General features: G+C 42.8%; 1 protein-coding gene across 2 annotated transcripts; it reads left to right on the top strand.

Annotated features, from left to right (window-relative positions):
* Positions 1–1,159: 1,159 nt before the first annotated feature.
* IL1RL1 (interleukin 1 receptor like 1) lies at positions 1,160–25,296 on the top strand. Of its 2 annotated transcripts, none has more exons than XM_027128729.1 (11): positions 1,160–1,317; positions 10,554–10,725; positions 11,259–11,469; positions 12,445–12,619; positions 12,716–12,878; positions 14,286–14,357; positions 15,889–16,030; positions 16,124–16,269; positions 19,632–19,778; positions 20,787–21,104; positions 23,826–25,296. In XM_027128729.1, exons 2-11 carry the CDS (start codon positions 10,665–10,667, stop codon positions 24,221–24,223), a joined length of 1,833 nt encoding a protein of 610 aa, XP_026984530.1. In that variant the 5' UTR covers positions 1,160–1,317; positions 10,554–10,664; the 3' UTR covers positions 24,224–25,296. The 2 variants fall into 2 exon arrangements, with proteins under 2 accessions (XP_026984530.1, XP_026984531.1); XM_027128730.1 differs by having other exon boundaries at positions 1,161–1,317; positions 20,787–20,954.

Here is a 25,296-nt window from a genome sequence, read left to right as displayed (position 1 = left end):
CCCAGCTTCTCCCTGCCAGTTGGATGCATCAGCAAGAATCTCTGTATTCTACATTTTGCAGAGCCCTTGAAGACAGAAGGATAAAGAGGAACTTCCTGAAGCAACCCATGGCTCCTGAGGCCCCTCTATCTTACATCAAATGTTCCCTTCTCTATTACAAAACCTCATAGGCCTTGATAGATGCTGGCCTCCCTGGACTTCACGAAATGTCTTGAACAGTCAATGGAAACATTGAAGATGCTGTTAGTCATCTTGGTAACAGTCAAGTACGTAAGTGCCAGTGCTGACAAACTCTTTGAAAGGCAGATTCCACAGCAGAGTTCTCTCTCCTTTTTTCTGGCCACCCCATTTAATATTGATAACCATACCCTTTGCACCAGAGCTTTAGAGAGGATGGAGAGCTGGACCCAAGCTACACTGTCAGTGAGAGGAAAAGCAGCTGTATCTAAAGGTCCTGCTCCTTCTACTCTATTAGAGAGTTCTTTGGCAGCTGGCGCATCCTGATTATTTGGAAGTCACCAACAGTCTGAAAAAGAAAATCACATCGATGATGAAAGTTGGTTTATGCAGAATTCTAACAGGCGCAACATGAGCCCACAAATCTGTGTCACAGCCATCCAAGACAGGCCATCTGGAGACACATGGAAAGAGTCCATATGGAGGCTTTGGGTTCTGGCTTTACCCTGTACTGGCTCTTGCCTTGAGTAAGGTAATTAATCTGCCTCTCTGAGCCTCCGGTAAGCCTCTGAGGAATGGAAGTGTCAGCGTGTGCAAGAGTGTCTGCACACAGAGCCTGGTGTACGCTTAACTCACCCAGTCGTATCAGATGTTTTCAAAACATTGACGTTGAAGCATCAACAGTAAAACTTCCCAGAGAAAAGTGCACCGTTGTTCTTAGAGCTGCAGCTTTTGGGAGGTTGTAGCTGCCAACTTGCACTGTAAGGGCACTGAGGGACCTGCCGCCAAGAGAGAGTGGAGGTTTTGCTGAGGAAGTCACCCACAAGGGAGGTAAGATAGAGCTAGAGGAAATGTGACCATCTATGGAGATAACGTTACAGCTGGAAGTGCAGCTTCATCAGAGACCTTTCGAGTAGAGAATGTGATGCCAACTGAAGTTGGTCTTTGTTAATAGTACCCTGAATCAGTGTTAGCTTATCAGTAAGCTGGTTCCTGTGTCTTCACTGATAAGGAAAATGGGAGGTTTTAAGAGAGAGGTGGCTGTCGTATTTAGCACAGAGCTATTAGAGAAATTCGTTTTTAGAGTTAACAAACTCTGTTGGTAGGAAGTTGAGGAAGAAAGAGCGCATCGGACTGATGGTAAGTGTCTTTCCTTGGGGTGTTTTTCAAAAATGCATTTATCTCAAAGGGAATGGAATTTTAAAACAAAACTGTGGGTTAAACTTAATCATTGCTCTCAATTTTCTGTTTATGAAAAAGATAGTGTTACCCCATGGGAAACCCAAGTTACAGACTCATGAAGTCCTGTGAAGTCTTGTTTGTATGATGTGGAACTTTGCCTCGTGTAATGGAAAATAAATGGGGGAGGATGGGCTTGGGAGGGGGCCTTGCAGTATACAGTACATACAAAGTACTCATATGCCAGAATTATCCTTGCTGGAACCCACTAAAGTCCAGAAGTGGAGTCTGCTCAGACCGTGGAGAAGGGAAAAGTGCTTAGCGAGCAAGGAGCTGCGGGGCAAAGGGTATGTGGTATGGGGAAGAGAAGTCAGCCCCTCAGGGAGAAGGAGATGCAGGATGAGAAAGGAGAGTGCCAGGTATGGGGAGCAGGGCTGCCGAGGGCCCATCTTTCTGGGGGAGTGGTGGGTAGGGAGGAATATACCTGATTTAAGTTCATGCTTGGCATTGGCACCTCCAGTTGACAGCTCCATTTCTTTCCTCTCTGAAGTCTCCCAACAAAGCGTGTAGAGTCAGATGTGGCAGAGCTGACCCCCAAAGCCGTACCCCTGAGCGTCAGGGACAGAGAAGTGGGAGGTGTGCTCCCTCTGGCTGCAACAGTTCTCTCTCTTTTTTTCTTTTTTTTGGCCACCCCATGTGGCATGAGGGATCTTAGTTTCCCGACCAGGGGTCGAACCTGCGACCCCTGCAGTGGAAGCATGGCTTCTTAACCACTGGACCGCCAGGGAAGACCCCTTCTTTTTTCTTTTTTTGCAGCCATTCTTGAGGCCAAAAATACTCATGTGTCATTGCCCCCAAATCTCAATATGGACCTTCTTATCCCCTTTCTGCTATTCTATGTACAGTATGTGAGAGAAAGCTCTGACTTACACAGAACTGCACTTAATCCCTGCCGATGACTTACCGATGACTCTAGGCCACTCATCTGACCTCTTTAATTCTTGTATTCTTCACCTATAAAACCAGCATCTTAGTACTAATACCAAGCTAAGAGGGTGGGTTCTAAAGATTAAATGGATGTAAAGTAACAGCACCGCACCTAGCTGTCAGCAAACGCTTAATAATGTCAGCCATCGTCATTATTTTTTACCTTTCCTGCTCTGGGAACCTTCATCTCTGTGCCCTGCTGGCAGCACGCCGTGTCTGCTGATTTGAATTACAGAATCCCCAGCAGGACATTGGGTTGTCTCTGCTCTTGAACAGGTTGTATAGATGAGGACGTTTCTCCCTCTGTGTCTGAAGATGTGGACTAATAGCTCAAACAGATCTGGGACGTCTTTGGTTTTCAGATTCCTGCTTTTCCATCAGGAGAACTCTTCATATGTGTCCTTCAAAATGTTTGTCCTATGATTATGAGGGTCCATAGTTCTCTGCTCGCCCCTCCACACTTCCCAGTTTTCTGTGAATGCAGGGATAGAAAAGCGCAAAGGAGAGGATCTCCAGAGATTTGGGTAACATTGATATCCAAGGGGTATCCAAGGGATACCAATACCAGCTCTGAGGTGGGGCAAGCTTGGGGTGTTGGGGGAAGAGGAAGGAGAAAAGTGTGGAATGAGGGTGGGACACATGGAAGACCTGAATCAGAGAAGTGTGAAGGGTGGCAGACCATGGAGGACCTTTTAATCCATTACAGAGACTTTGGTTTTCACTTAATAAAAGGAGAGGTTGGAGGAGAGGAGTGGTTAAAAGGATCATGCTGGTTTCTGCTTTGAAAATAGATTCTAAGGGGGCAAGGGAAGGACCAAAGAGACTAATTCAGAGGCTACTGCAATAATCCAGGCAAGAGATGGTGGTAGCCTGGACCACCAGTGAGTGTCATGAGCAGTGTCACGTGGTTGAGCTCTGAATATACTTGGAAAGTAGATGCAGTGGGACTTGCTGATGGTTTGGGTGAGATGTGTTGGAGACAGAGGCATCAGGAAACCACCATGGATTTTGATCTGAGCAGTTGTAAAGATGGAGTTGCCATCAACCAAGATGATAAGGGCTGTTGGAAGGGCAGATTTTGGTGTGAAGAACAGGAATAAGTCTTGACAGGTTAATTTGGAGACATCTCCAAATTAATAGGATACAGATAAGTGGAGGGTTAATAGGATACAGATAAGTGGAGGGTCAAGTCAGCAGGTGCATATCTGAGTCTGAAGTTCAGGGGGTTAGTCTGGACGGCAGGTTTCACATTGAGAGTAGAATCCGCATACAGATGAAGTCTACAACCAGGAAAGTGGATGACATCACATGAGGAATGAGTGTAGACAGAGAAGAAAAGAGACTCAAGGACTGAGCCATGCAGTGGTGGGGAAAAGAGGAGATGTGAAGAGCAGCCAGCGGTGTCCTGAAGAAGGACGGGGAGAAACTGTTCCACTGGGACAGAGGCTGCTCAGAGCTCAAGGCAAGATGAAGACTAAGCACGCACAGTGGTTTTAGCGATTACGTGGAGGTAATTGGTGGCATTGACAACGGCAGGATGCCATTGCAATCCTAGCTAGTTACTAACAGAATTGAAATTTAGAGAAAGAAGCAATGCAGTGTTTCCAAAGTGGGTTCAGATTCTATAAGGTTATTTGCAAATCAAGCAAACAAACAAAACAAAATGAGAAACAGAAACAAAGAAAGAAAGGATTCTAATAGAAACTTATTCTAACTTACGCTAAATTCTCAGCACTTCCGCAGTGATTTACACGCAGAGATGCAAATTTATCTGTTTGGGAAAGATGAATATCTCTCCCCAGGGAAGCTTTCCAGTGAAAATAAGCAGTTGCTCTTTTGTAACCTCATGATCTATCTATATACTTCCACTCTTGAAGATCTCATCTAGTCTGGTGGGTTTAATTTTATCTATACACTGACATGTTCCAAATTTATATATATCTGGATGATATATCTCTAGCCCAAATGTGTCTCCTGAACTTCAGAAGCAAACAGCCCGCTGGTGTCTTGACATCTCCAGTTGTATGTCTAAGAGATATGCCAAGCTGAATATGTCCAAAACTGCTTGACTCTCATTCCAAAACCTGTTGCACATCCAGTCCCCCATCTCAGTAAATAGCAACCCCCTATGCCCAGTTGCTTGGGCAAAAGTCTTGAAGTCGTCTTTGGCCACTGTCTTTCTCTCCTACCCTATACCTTGTTCATCAAGAAATTCTGTCAGCAAACCTCAAAATACAGCCAAAATCCAACCTTGTCTCACAACCTACACTTCCACAGCCTGGTCCAAGCCACCATGTCTCTCATCTGGGCCATCACAAAGCCTCCTAACTTGCTTTCTTCCTCATCCCTTGCCCTCCCGAAGGCTATTCTCAGCACCCAGAGCCTTCTTGCTAAAACCCACGTCAGGTCCTGCCATTCCCTGGCTTGTTCCCTCCTGTGGTTCCCACCTCTCTGAGCAAGGACCAAAGTGCTTAAGCTGACTCATGAGGCCGTGCACGACTTGGTCACTGGACCTCTCCGAGCTGCTCTTACTTCCCTGCCGTCTTTCTCCACTCGAGTCACAGGACTCCCTGCTGCTCCTCAGACACAGCAGGCGTGCTTCTGCCTGGGCTGTACTTCGACTGTTTATCAAATGCCACCTTCCTAGTTGGCCTTCCAGGTCACCCTACCTAAAACTGCACACCTCTCCAATCCTCCTTACTTCCCTCCTCTGCTTTCTTTTTCTCCCTGAATGTATCACCATGTAAAACCTTTTATAAATACTTTTTACTTATTTATATAAATATCGTCCTCCTTCTCCACTAGGCTGAAAATTCCACATGGGCAGGTATTTCTGTCTTCCTTTGTTCCGCGTGGTATTTGGAGTGATGCTATTGTTTTAGAACTAGATACAGGTGTTGGTTGCACAACATTGTCAGTGTACCAAATGTCACTGAATTGTCACTTTAAAATGATTAATTTTTGTTATGTGAATTTAACATCAATAAAAAAAAATTATTCAGCAGCAAAAAAAGAAAAGAAAATTGAATAGTCAGGCTAAGTCTTATTGAGAAGGTGCTATAGGAGCAACGACTTGAGGAGGTGAGAAAGTTAGCCTTGTAGGTAATTGGAAGGAGGCGACCAGACAGAAGGAAGAGTGAGTGCAGAGTACTGGCTGTACATTCAAGGAGGACCCAGGAGCCAGGACTGGAAAGGAGGACCCAGGTGGCCTCATATAATGTGGGCACCATAGCTGCTGTAAGGGTGTTGGCGTTTCCTCTGGGGGAAGTGGAGGCGCATATGATTTGACTTAGGTTTTAACAGGATCTCTGGAGCCTCTGTGTCAGGAATAGTCTGAAGAGGGGCACTTGTGGAAGCAGAGAGAACTGTTAGAAACTATTTTTAAAATCCAGGTGAGAGATAATGGTGGCTCGGATGGGGACGTGACCGTGGAGGTGGGGCCGGGGAGATGGGGGATGTCATTGTAGGTAGGATGTACTTTGAAGATGAAACTATTAGGATGTCCTGACACATGAGGAAGAGGAGAGCCATTCATATATGGAGAGTTTTGGCTTGAGCAACTCTCAAGGGGGAAGATGGAGTCGTCACCACTGAGACAAGGAAGATTGTGGGAGAAGTTTTTCTTAGGGGCGAGGGAGCGGAGGAAGGTTGGAGGGTTATATCTCCAGTTTAGTTCTGAAGATATAAAGTCTCTGTTAATTCCAGTTTGTCCTTGAATATATACAAGTTGCTTCTAGTTTTTGAAGGGGAGAACTGGCTGAGGCCAAAAGAAGCATGGAGGGAGGGAGATAAATGCTGAGTGCCCCAAGAGTTTGGAGTGTGGCAAAGAAGCAGCAAAGAGATGAAAGTGTAACCAAAGGAGACACAGTGGGTAGACTGGGCCCAGAGCCTTTTCTGGAGATGCAGGCAGACCACCTCACACTACACAGGATCTGCCCCCATCTGTCACCGGCTCTATGCACCTTTTCATCGGAAAGACAGAAGGAAAGTGGGGTCTAAAATGCTCTCTAATGAAATGAGGGGGAAAAAATCCATTTGCTTATCGTCAGAGTTATTGAGTGAGAACCTGACTCACTTAAATTCACAAAAGTTTCACAGGACAAGTATTTCCTCGTTTTCACATGATTCCAGTAAGACCAGGCTACAGACGGCCAAGCTCTGCGGTGTGTTGACATCGTATCTCCATTTAGCTACATGACACCGGCCAAAACAAATGAATAAGCCCCACAGGATACCTTCTAAGTTATGAAATACTTGGGTGCCACGCTGCAAATGCAAGCAGCTAGATGTTCCTCTGGCAAATAAAGGTTTTGTTTTTTGTTTGTTAGTGGAAATGTCAGAGAATTAGATTATATGTGGGGACATGCAAGATTTCAAAACTGTAACCCCCAAACCAGAAAAAAATGTATGGCCAAATTAGGTTAGATGAATTTTGAAAATGAAGAGTAATTCTGAGGAGTCTTAAAAAGACGATATCTGCCAATGAAACCAGCAGGCACTGGAAGACTTCTGCTTAACTTGGCAGAATTCATGCCTGCCCAAGAGCTTGGATTTAGTTATTTATTAGAAGCCCTTGTCTTGCTGAGTTATTATAAACTATTACACTTTTACGCTGGATGGTGTCATAGTGGTTAGAAGCCAGAATTGTCTGGTTCTTTACAGAAAAGAGGCTTAAAGGAAATTAGAGCTGCTTATTTTGTTTAATCTCCCAGTCACAATCATAAGAAGGAAAGCTTTACCACTCTAATCTCTCTCTCTGTTTTTAGTTGATATTAGAAAAAAAAAAAGCCTTGTCGCTGAGGTTCAGCAAGTCTGGTTTCAAACCCAGCCACAACTGGGTGAGCTTGGTCAAATGATTTCACCAGTCTCGTCCTTGGTTTTTTATTTTAATCTGTAAACTTTGAAAGATGCTAATGCTAAGTACCATGCAGTATTTTACTTTGAATGAAAGGACTTCATTGCTGAATAACGGACTGAATTAAAACAGTAGCTTTTATTTATCATAATAGCTAGACTTTATTAAATGCTTCTGCAAGATGTCATGATTATGATATTAAAACTCTAACTGAAACCTTATTTAAAACTAAGAAATCAAGGTAACTGTGGCCTCATCTAGATGAATAAATGTCTAAATTTAATTTCAAAATTTTAAGATGTTTTAGGGTACAAAATATAAGTTCGTATTCAAGTGTAAGAATGTTCAAGTGGGTATCATTTTATTTAGAAAGAGAAAAACAAATATCGTATATTAACGCATATATGTGGAATCTAGAAAAATGGTACAGATGACCTTATTTGCAAAGCAGAAATAGAGACACAGACATAGAGAACAAACATATGGATACCAAAGGGGAAAGGGCATGGTGCGATGAATTGGGAGATGGGGATTGACATATATACACTATTAATACTATGTATTAAATAGATAACTAATGAGAACTTGCTGTATAGCACAGGGAACTCTACTCAGTGCTCTGTGGTGACCTAAATGGAAAGGAAATCCAAAACAGAGGGGATACATGGATACGTGTAGCTGGTTCACTTTGCTGTATAGTAGAAATTAACAGAACATTGTAAAGCAACTGTACTCCAAAAAAGTTAATTAAAAGATGTTATCTTGGGCTTCCCTGGTGGCACAGTGGTTGGGAGTCCACCTGCTGATGCAGGGGACACGGGTTTGTGCCCCGGTCCGGGAAGATCCCACATGCCGCGGAGCGGCTGGGCCCGTGAGCCATGGCCGCTGAGCCTGCACGTCCAGAGCCTGTGCTCCGCAACGGGAGAGGCCACAGCAGTGAGAGGGCCGCGTACCGAAAAAAAAAAAAAAATGTTATCTAGAGCTTACAGTGTCCTGGGCACTGTTCCAGTCTTGCCTGCTCCTGACTCTGTGGTCTCAGTGCCAAAACTCATGTTCTTGACAAGTAAGTCAAGAATAACAATGAACAGATCTAATTCCTTGAAGTGACGCCAAACATGGTGGTGAATCTCCCAGCAGTGACCAGACTTTGAATCTCTTCCTCTGAGAGCACACGACTGGTGTCCCTGCAGGTAGGGATGCCTGTTCAAGAACATTGCCAACCACAGGGGAGTGGGGAGAGGGGGATGGTACGGTCAACTGGTTCCAAAAACCTACTAGAATTATTCTTTGGCTGTGCCTCCTCTCTTGACCTTCTTCACCTGGTGGCAGGATGATTTAGTGGTCAGGAATCTAGCCTTTGGAGCCAACCTGCTTGGGTTCAAATTCTGGTTCCTCTTCTTAGCGTAACATGACTTGGACGGTTTGCTTACCCTCTCCGTGTCTCAGTGTCCTTGTCTGTAAAACGGCCATAATAATGGTAGTGCCTGCTTCATTGGGTGGTTATGGGAATGAAGGAGTTAATACATGTAAGTCATTTAGAACTGTATCTGGCATAGAGTGAGTTCCAGAGAAGCCTTAGCTTTCATTGTTATATTATTGTACGGGTCTGGGATTAGTCCCTGAATCCTTCTGGGATGTGGTGAGTTTTAAAAGTAAGTCGAATTTACCCATGATTGACTCATACCCGCTATTCCTAGCTAAAAGCAAATCTTGCGGTTAGCATTTGTTTTACATGGAGCCCAGGAGTTGAGGGTTATGATTTTCCTTGTCATTCCCCTTAAGGCAGCCTTCGTACTCAAAACTTCCCTCTATTTCTCTGAACTCCTTAGAAAAACTTCTTTTTCCCATCCAAGAGCCCTGTAGGGACTTAAATCTGAGTATCTGGAGTCTGTTTCTGGATGAGACTGTGTCAATTCTGGACCCTAAACAGAACATTTGCAGAATCCCGTACAGTCCTGTTTACTTCTCATTGCTTGCCCCCACGTTGCTTTTGAAACTCTCTGCACCAAAGCTGCCGTAACTGGCCGCGCCTTCCTCACTAGTGTCTGCTAAATGAAGTGTCAGAGGAGTATCTGGAAGAGCGGTCTCGAGGGCCCCAAGGTTTCCAGATCATTTGGAACTCAGTGTAATAATATCAGTGCGATCAACAACAAGCATTAGCTTGAGTCACTGATGCTAAAACAGGGAAATGATTTTGATTACTTTTTCTAAAGGATTATTCAATGTTGTCCCTACATCTAAATATTTATGTACCAAGGTCAGAATTCTTGGTACATGGTGCACCAGCACTTTTGAACAAGTCATGAATTTTGGCTAGAAATCAAATTTCAGGGTGGGTGGAGTGGTGAGTTGAAGGATGTCTTTGAGTATCTCCCCTTTAAAATAAAAGAGAGCGTGCAAGTGAGTAGTCTGCAGGGAAGGAGCTACAAGATCTGGAAACTATTCACAGCTCAGTCATTCACTTGAAATTCATTCCTCCTGCCCTTCAGTTTGGGTAAGCATCAATTACTTATCTAAAATCTGTAGTGAAAACTTTTCCAGACACGTAATAAGGAAAGTATCAACAATTCATGTTTAGAGGAAATGTGCTTTCTGAAAATATATTAAGGTTGTTGTATTCATTCTATATTTGTCAGTTTCTGTATTGGTTCCATCTCTCTCCTAACTTTTTAAGAAAAAAATGATATGGTTAAGTTATCCTTTTGCTGAAAGAAAAAGTATGTCATTATTTTTCACAGACCTTCAACTCTTCTTAGAAAGCTTTTGGCGAATCTTGGGGATAGGCAGGGGCAGGGACACATTTCTGAGGGTTTGGTATAGTGTCCAGGGCAGCTATTTGATGACTGTTTTACCCATCTAAACTTTCCTCTATTCCTTAGTTGCTTTGGGATGACCGTTTGTTTGCCTGTGTGCTTGAGGGCAGGCGGGAGTCATGTGTGTGTACACACAGCTGCCATCCTGTGTGGATGTCTGGGTTTCATATCTGCATTTATAATATTGTATTTTCTAAGGTCTGTTGAATTTTATAATTTTCTTTTTTTTCAAAAATAGAAACCCATTTTTTTCCTCTTAATTTAGCTTCGGTACATTCTCACGAGACGGTGATATAGCATGGCTGTCGTAAGCCCTGCGTGGTCCAAAAGTCCAGTAGGAATAAATGCAATGATACGTGTCTGAAGTCTGCTCCTATACATATTTATACATATTAAAGATCTGTTCATGAATAATTTTCCTGGGCGGTATTGAGCAAGTAAAAATCATGGCTGTAAATATTTTGCTTGTGATTTTGTCTGACTTATTTTTTGGTGTCTTTTTGTCAGAGATACTGACAACTCTTTCCAACTATAAATCTTAGGGAATACCATCAACCACCTAGAGGGGAGCCTCCCCATCGTGTGTCACAGATCTGCCTTGAATCGTCTTGAGAATCGGTTACCAACACTTGCTCTAGATTGAGAAACTGAGAATGAGACTTTGGGTCTTGGTAATTCCAGCAATTCTCATACCTTCCACATCAGCTACATTTAGTAAGTATTGCTTTTGAACTGACATTTAAAATTTTTTTAATTAAGTAATTCCAAGAACATTTGCCTAGTTTTAAATTGCCTGCTTCCAATTGCCCTAGCTGAATGGTAACCTAGAAAATTCATTTATGCTCTGCAGTCATTCTTCATCACCAATCTATCAGGATATATATATATATATGCCCATAACAAATATAGCATAATTTTAATTTTACATATTCAAATACGTCAAAATTTAATACGGTGCCTGCACGTAGAAGGTATTGACAGCGTTTGTTGACTGACAACACACTTTGGTAGATGACATGGATGCTTTCCTTTGGAGCAATGTGAAGGATCTAGCTCCAAATTAAGTCACTAATCTGTGTATCCATTAGAATATTTCCTAAAAGATCTTAGATCATTTACTTATTCTTTCTCAAAGTGTGACCAGTTTCTAAATTTAATCCTAGAAGGGGATATTTAGAATACAGAAATTGTAATCCTTTTTATATGATCACTTCAGGATGATATTTATACATATTTTTTATTTGCAGGCAAATCATCTTGGGGCCTGGAAAATGAGGCTTTAATTGTGAGATGTCCCAGACAAGAAAAATCTCGGTACCCTGTGGTCTGGTATTACTCAAAAACCAACAAACGTATTACCACCCAGAGAAGAAGTCGTGTAGTTGCCTCAGGGGAACGTCTTAAGTTTCTCCCAGCCAAAGTCAACGATTCCGGATTTTATACTTGCATTATCAGAAGGTATTATCCAGTCCTGTTCCTTTGTCTTTCAGAGTTGATAGTCTGAGCTGCCTCACTTCCCTTCTCTTTCTAGACCTCTCTGCAGCAGTTGAATTTATAAAGTGATTGGAATAAAAGAGCACCTGAGGAACACCATGAGGTTGGGCTTTAGGTGATGGTGAACTCTCTGGATGTATAATGACAGGGTTTAAGTTGTAGCCCAATTAGAAAAAGACCTAGCTTTTCTAGTGACCAGGAAAACTGAGAGCAGTTGCTCACGTTGGGCTCCAAATCAGAACAAACCAGCAGCCTAGATGTGGGGTGTCAGGAGGCTTATGATGGGTGTAAAAGGGGGGTCATCCGTGCCTCCCACGTGTGGGGCAAACCCAAGAAGTTTACCTGAGACTGGGGGCCCACAAGTCCCTCACTCTACATGTAAATTGCCAGCTCTTGTGATTTTGTGCCTGTTTGGTACGTGCAAGGTGTCAGATGAACTAAGTCAAAAGGCAAGATGGGTACAGTTAGGTGCCTAGGTTCTGAGGTCAGACAGCGTTAGTTTCAAAGTCACGGTGTGTCACTAGTTAGCTGCGCATTGCTGGTAAGTTACTTCTCCATCCTTGTTTCCTCATCTGTAAAATACACGTGATAGTAGAACCCACTTCAAAGCGTGGCTATGAGAATAAAATGAGATACACAGTAAACTCTTAATAAATACTAATTATCTTTATTATATCAGGTCTCAGTGTTACAGCACGTACAGCGTATACAGAAATGGTGAGGGAATCATTTTAAAGGCTACTGTAGGGGTTGCGTTTTACCTAAAATGTAACAAAAAGCATTTAAAACTCTAGATTTTAATGATTATTTTAGAAGAAGACCCACTATCTGTCAATTGTTTTAGGAAGAAAAGCAATATTAAGTAAAAGTTAGAGCTGGGTTAAGTTATTTCATAACGCTAAGTGACTTTTTAAAAAATTGTTTGATTTATTTTCATAGTCCTACCTCCAATAAGACTGGATATGTGAATGTCACCATTTATAAAAAACAACCAGGTTGTGATATTCCAGACTTTCTGATATATTCAGCAACATCTGGATCAGAAAGAAATTCCAAAATATATTGTCCTACAGTTGACCTCTACAATTGGACAGCGCCTGTGGAGTGGTTTAAGGTAAAAGGAAACGTGCAGGAAATAGATGAAAATCACACCATCAGAATAGGTGGAAGTAAAGAATTACTGAAAGTGGACTGGAACTTTTCATTTCAGAATTGTGAAGTTCTTCAAGGACCCAGGTACCGAGCACACAAGTCATTTTTGCTGATTGACCGTGCAAACAGCAAGGACACTGGTGATTATACATGTAAATTTATGCACAATGAAAATGGAGTCAATTATACCGTGACTGCAACCAGGTCATTCACAGTTATTGGTAAGCTACTGAATTCAACAAAATGCAATACTTGGAAAAAGCTAACGTGACAGAAATTGTGTCCTTCTTGTTGATTTGCCGGTCCTCCATGCTCCTCCCCAAACCTCCTCCTGACTCATCTTATGTGTATTTTCTAATGTGACGCAAAGAGATTTTCTAAATGCACTATCAAGATGTAAGACATTTTGGAGGGAAATTACGCTGCTGATCCAAAGCCACGTCTGTTCTGTCCTCTGTGGCTTCATTTTTCAAAGATAACGTGATCTGAATGCTAACCTAACGTTTTTTTGAATGGCAGTACCACTATTTGGAGAGCAAGATTAACTCTTTGTCTCGCAGTTTGTCGTCAGAGGTTCTGTAAATAGAGGAAAATCGATTTCACCTCTGTCATGACTAGCCGGTTAGAAGTTGAGTGAGAAGCTTTATAAAGAGATACATAGATATTGTTGGCTGATTTGCAATCCCGATTTGCAATGCTTTCATCATCGTCCAGGACCTTAAGGAGGTCATTTAATTCTACCTTTTTTTTTCAAAATTACTTTAAATTCTATAAAAGTCCATGAGGGGTGAGACTTCACAGTCAAGCCTGTTAAATCTACAGAGTCGGGGTCCCCTTAGCAGAGCTTGACCTGTGGGTGGAGGCGAAGCAGGACCTGTATGTCCGGCAGATTCCCCAGGGCAGAGCAGTCGTGGAGAGGAGTTTTGGTTGGTAGTTTTCCAGTGCCCCACCGCTGTAACATAAGCATCGCCGGACCACATTTGTGTTAGTACCTCTCAGTGTTCAACATCAAAACCCGCAGGGGTCCTTAATCACACCATCCCGAAATAAATGAGAATCAAGGGGTGCGGGAACGCAGCCGTGCATTCACCGTGTCTACGCGTCAGTGCCACAGGCATTTGAACTTCCTGATAGGGTGGGCCACACGGGTGGAACGCTGTGAGCGGAAGTGTGGACTCACGTGTTTATCACTTCAGGAGTCGTTTGAACTCGTCCCTGTAGCGTTCGTTATGCTTTTTCCTATAGAATCGTCGTTTTCTGACCATTGCTGCGTCATGCAATTAATTTAATGCTCCGGATGGCATTTGTTTTGATGATAAAAAGAGAATAGAAAATATCAAAAAACATCATAGGTAGTAAGAGGACGTATTGCTGGAACGTATTTGTTTCGCGTGTGTGCGCGTGTGTATGCATGTGTATTTGTTGCCATGGATCACAACGAGAAAAATCTGAGAAACATCATGTGAAAAAGGACAGAAATATGGAAATACAAGCTTTCTATTGATGACCGCCCAATGCTTGCCTCATATTTATATTTTTACATATTTATATTTAATTAATTACATATTTATATTTAAATGTTTAAATATTTATATAGATTTACATATTTATATTCTCTTTGATTTCAGATAAGCAAAGCTTTTCTTTGCTTCCAGTAATTATAGCCCCTCCACAGAATGAAACAAAGGAAGTGGAAATTGGTAAGAAAACTTTAAGAATACTGTCAATGTTTCGTCTGGAACATCTTTCCATATGACCCCTGTTCTGAATTCCCCAAGCAGGGGTCAGGCTGTTACCACAGCGGATCGTGAGGATTAAATGAGATGCGTATTTGGAAACACCCACCTTGGGCCCTTGCTAATAGTAGGAATATGTGGTCACAGCAACGTACGGCACTTACATTTGTACTGCACTGGGCTCTATTTTATTTACTTATTTTGGTGCTTTCATGTGTGCTACCTCATTTCCCTCTCACTTCTACCCAACTGTCCAAGGAGGTAGATATCGTCCCCACTTTATGCTTGTGGATGCCTAGGCTTAGAGAGGCTCAATGACACACCCAAGGATGCGGCGTGAATAAATGGTGATGGAGGAGAACCCAGATTGTATGCCTCTGTCCGTCTCTGCTTTTCCTGGTTCCCTGAGAGAATGGGGTCAAAATCAAAGTTCTTAGCACGTAAAGCAAAACGACGCTGACTGCCTCAGAGCTGCTCTACCGCTTTGCAGGCTTTTCCACGTTCCTCCCTGCTTTCGCCAATGCCCTCCTTCCCATCCGTCGACACGAAGCTCGAGTACCCCCTCCTCCGTGAAATCCCCCTGCCCGCCTCCTTACCTGCCAGGGAGCACGATCAGAGCCAGCATCCGGCTCTGATCCAGGGCCACCAGCACCAGCCCTGCTCCCTGCCCTGATGGCTCCCTCTGTATTCCCATGCCACTTGTCTATCTTTCTGTTAAAACACTAGAATACCGTGTGTTCTGATCGTTTGCTTATACCGTTGTCACCTCCCTGGAGACTCTAAGTTCCTCATCCCTCTTCAGATGCTTAATTCTTGACACAGGGACGAAGAACTCAGTAAAGGATGGCTGAGTACCCAACCCAAGGCAGGAATCAGCCCTTAAGCTTTTAGTTCTGAAAGGAGGAAATCTCAAATTAACAGGAGTGGGAGTGGAGAGGCTCTTGTTGGACGATTAAGCAGTGGGATTGTGGCTGATTCAGGTGAAACGGTTTTACCGACAAAGGTAGCTTACAGAGAGATGAAGGGGATTCCATAGGAGAAGAAAGGAGTGGAAGACATCCAAGGAAGAGGGGATATACATATATACATGTGGCTGATTGATTCACTTTGCTGTACAGCAGAAACTAACACAACATTGTAAAGCAACTCTACTCCAATTAAAAAAAAAAAAGGAAAAGAAATGGCAATGCGTAGTAAGGGGAAATCTTAGATTGTAACGTGGCATTGGTGAAGCCTCTATAGTTTCCACTGCAGGGGAGAGGGGAGAGGGGCCTGAGCTTCAACCTGAACTGTGAGTGTGATGAAAACGATGGGAGACGGAGAAGGTGGCAAAGTGAGGGTAGAGAAGGAGGAAGGTGCTGAAGATGAGGAAAGGAAATGGAAATCAATTCATGACACACACTAGACGTTCAATGACTTTCTCTCACCTGCAATTAAATTAAGTCCTCTCTGCAGAACGGACTTTTATTGGTGAATCGCTTTCCTTCTCATCTAGGAAAACCAGCAAACCTAAGGTGCTCTGCTTGCTTTGGGAAAGGCTCTCAGACCATGGCTGACATCCTGTGGCAGGTTAACGGAAGCAACGTTGAGAACTTCGGTGAAGCAAGAATGCAAGTGTTGCAAGAGCAAACTCAAAGGTATTTTGCAGTCTCAGTTAAAGCATCCCCTTCCCTTCCCACAAAGTTTGCAATTGCAAAATAAGCACTGAAAGTAACAGGTTGTCTTACTAGTTCTCGCAGCGAGCTGACTTGCCTAAACGCCGTGTTAAGAATAGCGGATGTAAAGGAAGAGGATTTCTCACTGAAGTACGACTGTCTGGCCATGAATTTCCGTGGCCTGATCACGCACACCGTAAGACTAAGGAGGAAAAATCCAAGTAAGGCATGTCTCTGAGACTTGGGTCACCTGAGTTTGCTGTTAACAACCGGAAGCTGAATCATATTCTTAGGGAACAGTGTATTGGAGTGTGGCTCCGGGGAGTCCGTCAAGTCAGAGTGGTCCATCTCACAGATTGGAGGCAGGGGGAGAAAAGATCTGTCTTGGGTGTAGGCAACAGGGGGACATATTGTGTGTAGAGAATTCAAGACAAAAACGAAGCCACGCCACATTCACTGTGCTTCCCATCCTCGGCACGTCCAGACAGTGTTAAACGAGTCCGTGAGGACGTGCCCCTCCTCTCGGGTGCAAAGGCATCTTGCTTCCACTCCCTCCGTGTATCACTGCGCACACAATGATGGCAGAAAAGTAGTTTGACAAACATTTCCTTCCTGACCACCTGTCAATTTCCTCACTTGTTTGCATGTCCAGATAAAGACACCCCACTGGTTAGATGTAGCATTTAATCCGGTGTAATGAAGGGTGGGGAGAAAATTTTGATACTTTAACTTGTCACTCCATGTACCACTATGTAGAAATTATGTAATGTGTTTGTCACATAGTCATAGGGAGAGGTAAACTCCCAGTTTATACCCCTAAGTGGGGTATAGTCCAGATTAATTTGGATAAACCCACAAAGGCACAACATGGTTGGGAGAGATGAGAAAACAGACCACCAGTCAGATAGGGTCTTTTAGTCTCTGCCCGAGGGGGTGCTCGGGATTTTTCTTGTTTGAATTCAACTTTAACCACCGATTTGCAAGCTATTATAAAACAAACGGAATCATGACTACTGTAGATGATTTTAAATGCTGTCATGTTCCATGGGTCATCAGGATTCTGCCAGTTATAACTGTGTCACCCCAGGACATGTGGACCCTGTTGAGATGTCATTTTAGGGTGACATTTGTGGTTCTGGTGGGCACGGAAGATCCCGCAAGAAAGAGGAAGCCACCTCCACCCCTAGCACTGCCATGCTGTCCTTATCCCCATGCTTTTCTCACATTGTCATTATATGAACGTTCTCCGGGTGCCTGTGTATTGGAATTGTTTTCACGTTACATGTACTTGGTGATTTTGTTCCTTCTAATTCATCTGTATATGCTACCTTTCACCTGTGTTTCTTCAAAGCAACACAATTATACTCTGTCTCAACAACTATGTCGATTAAACAAAAACTGTTACAACTGCTCTCAAAGGTCACAATGAATTCCCTTATTTCTAATCATACAATAAAAGAAATTACACATTGTCCTGAATTTTAAAAACAAAAACTAAAAAACCTGTGTCCCCATATTATTAAATATCATTAAACATTTGATACTACTGCAATTAATAGTACACATTTATTCATTGTTCCCTAGGTACCAGGACCTGTCATTATTTCCCCTATAATTTTTCATTTATTTTATCAAAAATCCACGATGAAGAGACTATTACCATCATCTAGTTTTATAGATGAGGAAACTGAGGCAAAGAGAGGTTGAATAATTGGCCAGGCTGCAGTTACAGAGCCAGGATTCAAAGGCAAGCAGTGTTTCCTGTTTATAAGCTCTTACAGAAAGTATTCAGTGTTTAGTCAACACGTACAAGGATCACTTATACATTTATAAAATAACTAACATTTAGGAAGATACTGAACTTCAACTTGCCTTAAGGTCTTGGATTAGCTTCTTTCTTCTAGTTAGCTAGTCACGTGCATAACTACTTCACAAGAAATAGGGATTCCCGGCATGCATCCAGATAGAATTTTTGGAAAGAGTGACCTGGAAAGGAATCCTGTTGAAATAATTCACTTAGGGAGTATTTATCATTTAAACTGATGACAGTGCAGACACTAGGCTCACTCACAATTTTCAGTTTTGGATCGGTTCACCTTGGTCATTCTTTTTTTAATTAAAAAAAAATTTTTGACCATGCCATGCAGCACGTGGGATCTTAGTTTCCCCGACCAGAAATCGAACCCGCACCCCCCTGCAGTGGAAGCTCGGAGTCCTAACCTCTGGACTGCCAGGAAAGTCCCCACCTTGGTCATTCTTGATTTCATAGTGTGGATACGCAGGGAGCTGATGAACTAATGAAGGGATTTGCAAATACAGACCAGGGATTTTCTGTGGCAAAACTGGGAGCCTGTGTTTTGAGATCAGATGAAAACGAAAAGGGAGCTATCTAGCCAAATCGCATTTGAGAGTCTTGTCACATTTATCTTTAAGTGGGACTATTTGTAAGATGGGATAGTTAACGATTCTAAGGAGGGAAGTAAACTTAAAACAGCCAAAAATACTATTGACGAGCACAGTTCTTACATTCAATTTGTATATATCTGATTCAATAAATACGGGGGCCATCTTGCATATATACGTTATGAAGCAATGAGTAAGGATAAAAGTTCAGTGATGGCTAATAATGTTCATCAGAAGGGAAATATAGGGCATATTTAGGACCTAAAACCCAGTCATTTGACTTCATCAAATACACATTAGAGACTTAGATAGCTCTTGTTTCTTCCCTGCTTTCCTATGCCACCAACCCCAGATGCAGTAAGTCCCCAAGACCTGTTGATTCTTTGTCCTTAACGCCGCCAACGCCAGGTTTGTCCATTCCTTTCTCATTATTACACGAATCTGGCCCCTACTGCAGAAACTTCTCATCCCATTCGACTCCGAGGACCTGTGAGTCATAGAAAGAAAACTTCCACTACCATCAGATTAATCTCGCTTGTAAACCACTTTCACTGTTAACGAACGACTCAGCACTCTTCAGTGGCTCTCATGACCAGAATAGAGACAAAATGCTTTAGCTGGAGCTCAAATCTGATCAGAACCTAGCCCTAGACCCACCATTCCAATCATATGTTCCAGCAATTCCCCAAACTGGATCATCCCCCTTCCTCAGAAGACACACCCCGTCTCTGCCCTTGCGCTCACAGCATCCTCTCTTGCCAGGAATACATTTTTTTTTTTTTTTTTTTTTGCAGCTATCTAAATCTTACTCATCCTCCAGAGACCTTATTCTGCAAGAAGCCTTCACTGCCCAATCCAGCATGGAGTGAGCACACCTTCCTAAAACCTCTGCTAGCTAAAACTAATGCTTTCACTTCCAATCTTAGCTAAGTTTACATGGGTCTGTCTTTCTCTTATGCTTTGAAAATCCCCTACAATGCCTAGCCTGGTGCCTTGCACAGAGTAGGGGCTCACTAAACATTAATTTACTGATTCTTAAAACAGCCATGAAAATGCCATGTAGGCATCCCTTGTATAAATCTCTCATCCCAGTGGAAGCCAGCATCCACGTATTTGTTTATTTTCTCCTGTTTTAGGAATAATAATGATCATTTTTCTCCTCCCCCTATCTTTTGAATAGTGGATCAACAAAGCACCTACTACGTGCTTGCAGGATTTAGCATATTATTCTTGCTAATCAATGTCTCGGTGGTAATTCTAAAAGCATTCTGGATTGAGATTATTCTGCTCTGGAGAGACATAGCTAGACCTCACAAAACTAGGAACGGTAAGTGGCAAGTTTCAAGTTTTCTTCAAAAGAAAAGGTTCTATAAGGGCTGTTGGTTGTTTATCGAATAATCTCTTAATAGTTATGCTACTTAACACAGATTCCCTTTTGCTTGCTAGCATATTATCAATAAACCTTTTTGAGTCCACTCAGAGGACACTCTCCATCCTGCCTTGTCACTCCTCGTGGTTCTGAGGTTCATCCCAACAGCTCCAATTTTCTCCCCCGTAGAATTGCTGTTCTTACTAAATCCCCTGTAGCAGAATCTGCTCCAAGCCCAGAAAGGGCATTTTGGAAAACGGGAAAACTTTATGGAAGTCAAAACATTAACAAAATTGTTCCTGTTTTCCAGATGTGAACAGGTTAGAAAGGTCCATCAGAATGCAATGTATTTTACCAGAAACCCTGTTCCATAAAGAGTGTTACCTACCTACAGATGTACACCCATGAAAGAAGACAGTGCCGCCTGCTTATTTAAATATGAACACCGTTCTTTCATTTGGAGGCAGATAAAATTTAGATTTTCCATATGGGTCACTCAACTAGAGCTAATTATTTGATTTGTGGGAAATTCAGATCCCTTAAAAACTTCTACTCTTTTGCCACCGTTAATTACCCTTTAGCATTTTCACGTCCCCACGGGGAAAACGAAAGCTAAACCTGAGATCTGCTCAGCCCAGCAGAAAGCCCCTTAGCCATGAGTATAAATACTTATTAACAGATTATTAAACTTGACAATATGGTTTGAACTAAACTAGTCAGGCTCTTGCCTGTTTTTTATCATTCAGCCTGAGACAGTAAAAAGGAGAACTTTGGGACTAAGATTGGTTTCCTGATGACATTTTGTGGCAATAGATTGTTGTCATGGTCTCTGGAGTCTAGATTATTTGGGGCGATGAGATACATTCACCAACAGCCATAAAACTCCCTGAAGAATGTCTACTAAGAGTCCAATGAGAATTTTTGAGGACCAAGTAATAACATTGTGTTCTTTGTTCTCATCTTCAGATGGGAAGATCTATGATGCTTACGTGATCTACCCACGGAACTGTAAAAACAGTCCAGAGGGGGCCAGCTCTGTGGAGTACTTTGTTCACCAGATTCTGCCTGACGTCCTTGAAAATAAATGTGGCTACGACTTGTACATTTATGGGAGAGATCTGCTCCCTGGAGAAGGTAAAACTGTCAACAACCATCAGGGACAGAAATTCACATTCATCAGAAGGATAAGTAATAGGTGGTCTTATCCCTGCCATCATCAGGAGCTGCAATTATTATTCCAGGTCATAAGATTAGTGCTTTTCAATATTTCTCCAGGAGAAGGAGGTACTTACTCTTTGCTTCTCCTGCCCCCATCACCACCCTGATCCTGAGGTCTTCACAGTCGTGTCAGTGATACGAAGACAGGATAAGGCAGCCTTGCTTGTGGATTTAGTGGGGTCCAGCCCCTACTTCATTCCCCATGTCCACCACTAGGATAGCTGACATCTCTGAAGTCCCTCTAGAAGATTTGAAGGAGGACTTGAAATCCAAGGAATTTTGTTCTACTATCCAGAGGCACTGGCTAAAATATTTGAAAGGACTCAGAAAGGCTTTATGATTTTCCTTATATTGGTGACATATTTGCAAATTTATATCCTCACAAGAACAGATAGAATTGTGTCTTCTGTTCCTTAATATTCCTAGTTGATTTCATGTGATTTTGACAGTAGGGTCACAATTCTGGCATTTCAGTAGTCGTTCTCCTTTCCCTCCATATTTATGTCAAGTATCTAGGAACCCTCTTTCTAGCCCTTCTCACATTCCTCAGGGACCAGGAAGCGTGTGGAATATGAATGAGGCAGGGACATCATGAGTGTAAGTCCTCTAAAGTCAATGTTTAATAGACTGTGAGTTTAAACTGGCATTCCTACCGCAAAGAGGGCTTCAAGTGTCTATGGAATTAAATGTATACACGACAGGTGAATCTGGTTTATCCTGCAATATTTGGATAATGTTAATGGCCTAGTACCAGCTTGGGAGACATGTATAGAGCGCAATTCAGGAAAACGTAACCCACATCTCTCCCGAGGCTCTCTTCTTGCTTCAGCTCTCCCCACTGGCTACCCCTGCAAGTCGAGAGCAATGTCATGTTATTCAGATGCTCATTGCCCGTTACGCATCTGCTTATGAGGCTGCAGGGACTCCAGTTGTTTGTGATGTCACACCAGGTGTGACATGCTCTCCATCTCTTCTTTCTTAGGTCCGCCGACCTCATTTCTAGTTACACCTCTCCCCAGCCAAACGTGAGTGCCAGCTCACTGGTGCTCAAGCTTGTGTGGCCTGTATCGTGCTGTTTTTCATTTGGAAAAGTTTCCCACCTCCACCTCTCTCAAGTATGTCCTCTGACCTTACCTCAACCAAAGTGAAACAAAGTGAAACAAAACAACACCAAACTTCACTCTTCCCTTAGAAAAAGTTCATGACAGGCCCATGCAGTGTATTTCTTCCCATGACAGTTACTCTCCATTTGCTCCTTCAAATTCATTCTGCCCCCTCCTCCATCCAGTGGTCTGGTAGCTGATCCTTACAGAAGACGTCACCCCCTTGCTCTCTGCTCCACGCTGGGCTTGGCCAATGGGAGGCACTGGCAGGTGCTCGGAGGGCAGGGTGCATCCCTGTTCCCTCTGGGTGGGGTCCCCTGGGTAGCTGTGCCCCTCTCTGCTGAAGCACTGGCTCCTGTCAGCTGGCCATCCTCAGACACGTACCTGCTTTGGGCTCCATCACCGCTCCCCTTCCGTCACACCTGGAGGGCAGTTGCGGCTCCCTGACATCACCTGCTGTGGGGCTCTGCACCATCTCTTGTTGATTTCCTTTGGCTCTGCCCACATCTTTTATAAACTGTCCTTCCATTAGATTCTCTTTAGTCAGTACTTTTGAGGGTGCCGAGCTTTTTGTTAGGACCCTGACTGACACAAGGTCTCTGTCGGGCACTATTCGACATTCATTTCCTGTTTCAGACCATGTGGACCGGCAGTCTTCAGCCTCCACTGCCTAAGAATGTCTTGAGTTGTTTTGTTCATGGTTGTGCTTCCTTAATCATGCCGTCCCCTCCTTGCCGTGAGAGCTGGGTGTTTTACATGTTCTAAGTCCACCCAGAAGTTAAGTGAAATCACCATGGAGTTGACGATCCATAAACACTGATTTGATAAGGGGATCTGATCTTCCTTAAGATTTCCCTAGTCTGGATCAAATCAGCTTCTAAAACAGAGACTATTAGGGGATGAAGTGGATCCAGGACTCCCTAGAGACTTTAGTCAGTTCAGAGAAGCAAGGGTTCCTGAGTTTGCACTCTATTTTTTTTTCCCCCACCGTCCCTTTTTATTTTATTTATTTAAGATTTATTTTTCTTGCGGTAACATTCGTTGAATGTGAGTTTCATATGTACAACGTATTTCTACTTCTGTACAACCTACAGCGTGCTTACCACCAAAAATTTAGTTTCCATCCATCACCATACGCTTGGCCCCCTTTACTCATTTTGCCCTCCCTGTGCCTCCCCCTCTGGTAACCACTGCTCTGCTCATTGACCCGGTGGGTGTTCATAGCATATGCTTTTCACCATATACTTGTGATTTTTCCCACTTTCTTTCGGTAGCTGATTTCTAATTTCATACTATTGTGATTGGAAAAGATGCTTGATAGGATTTCAATCTTAAACTTATTCAGACTTGTCTGGTGTCCCAACACATAATCTAACCTTGAGAATGTACCATGTGTGTTGAGAAGAACGTGTGTTCTGCTGCATTTGCATGGAACGTTCTGTAAGAAGAGAGTGAAAATTCTAAGTCCCTTTACAACATGTAAGCTAATATTCTAAGAAGATAAGATGTATCGATAGCTAGTGAACCTGAATTCGAAGCCTCCTGCTACATATCTCTACGTTCCCACTGAACTGAAGGACTCTGGACTGCTCTGTCTGGGAGAGAAGAAGGCTTGGGGTGGATATTCTCATCGTGAAAGGGCTGTGTGTGTCCTCACCCCTCCCACTGTGTCTTTTATCACTAGATGTAGCTACCACAGTGGAAACCAGCATTCAGAAGAGCAGGCGGCACATCTTCATCCTGACCCCTGAGGTCACGCACAGCAAGGAGTGTGCCTACGAGTGGGAGATCGCCTTGCACAACACCCTCATCCGGAACGACTCCAAGGCCATCCTGATTGAAATGGAGGCTCTGTGCCCGCCCAGCGGACTGCAGTTTGGGGAGCTTCAGGACTCCCTCAAGCATCTCGTCAAAGTGCAGGGGACCATCAAGTGGAGGGAGGACCTCGTGGCCAACAAACAGTCTCTGAATTCCAAGTTCTGGAAGCACATAAGGTACCACATGCCGGTGCCAAGCCAACTTCCAAGAAAGACTCCCCGCTCGGCATCCTCGAGCGCCCAGGGGCAGCAGTGCTTGCTTTGACGGCTAATGCACTGCGTTTGGGGGATCCAGATCCCTCGCAGCTGGGTCACGCCGCTGTACTGGGGGAGGAGGCTCCAGAAATGGGAGTATCGAGGGTATTCAGACTTCAGGTTTCATGCACTGACTTTACTTCCATTTCCCTGGTTCTGGCTGGATGCAAAATACCCCGAGATTTTCATCCTCAGGCTCGCTGTCTCCACCTCACATCCCCTCCCTCGTCTCCCGTGGTTGGTCCTTCTCCATCGTGGCCCAGCATCTTCTCACTACTCTTCCCCTCTCTCTCTCTTTCTCTCTCTCCTTATTCTTTGTTGATATTCTACATTTTGACATCAAACTGAAAGTTTTAGAGTTAAATTTTAACGTGATCTTGGACACTCAGATCCCCTCAAGCAGAACGCTGGTACTGAATCTTGTTCCCAATGCCAGAATGTGTTCGATTTTATTCGATCAGACGCTTAAGTTGTATCATATCAATACTGTCCATTTGGTTGGAGTACCTTACCCAATTATCATTATATTTAAGTTTTTTTAATTCTAAAATTTCTTTCATATATTTTTATTCTCTTTAGAAATATCTTTTCTTCCTGTACAAGTTATAAAAGAACAGAAAGTATGAAAGAAAAAATAACAGAAATTGTTCATAAATCCATCATCCTAAGATTATGACTTTTATACATTTTGGTAAATTTGCATTTTAAGAAATTTTAATTTATACTTAAATATACCATTTGTATAGCTGAGATTATACAGCATGTAGTTTCTACATTTTTATCTACTTAAAATCATAATAAAAGCATTTGACAAGTCATTCAAATTTTAACGTTTTAAAATATTCATAGTGTTCCAGCTCCTGGTTGTGCTACAGGTGACATGCCTAATTACTTATTGTTGGATATTTAAGTTGTGTCCAATTTAAATAGTCATCATTATAAGTAATTCTGCAGTGGCCATATCATTATACTTTATATCTTCCAATTAAAACAACTTTTTTTAAATTTGAGAAACTTTTTTAAATTTAATTTTTTTTAATTTGAGAAACAAATTAAATTTGTTGTAACATTTCCATGAAATAA

Source organism: Aethalodelphis obliquidens, unplaced genomic scaffold (assembly GCF_003676395.1).
Source record: "Aethalodelphis obliquidens isolate GAN/ISIS:26980383/991018 unplaced genomic scaffold, ASM367639v1 scaffold35, whole genome shotgun sequence".
Taxonomy (NCBI): domain Eukaryota; kingdom Metazoa; phylum Chordata; class Mammalia; order Artiodactyla; family Delphinidae; genus Aethalodelphis; species Aethalodelphis obliquidens.
This window is presented reverse-complemented; position numbering and strand designations above follow the sequence as displayed.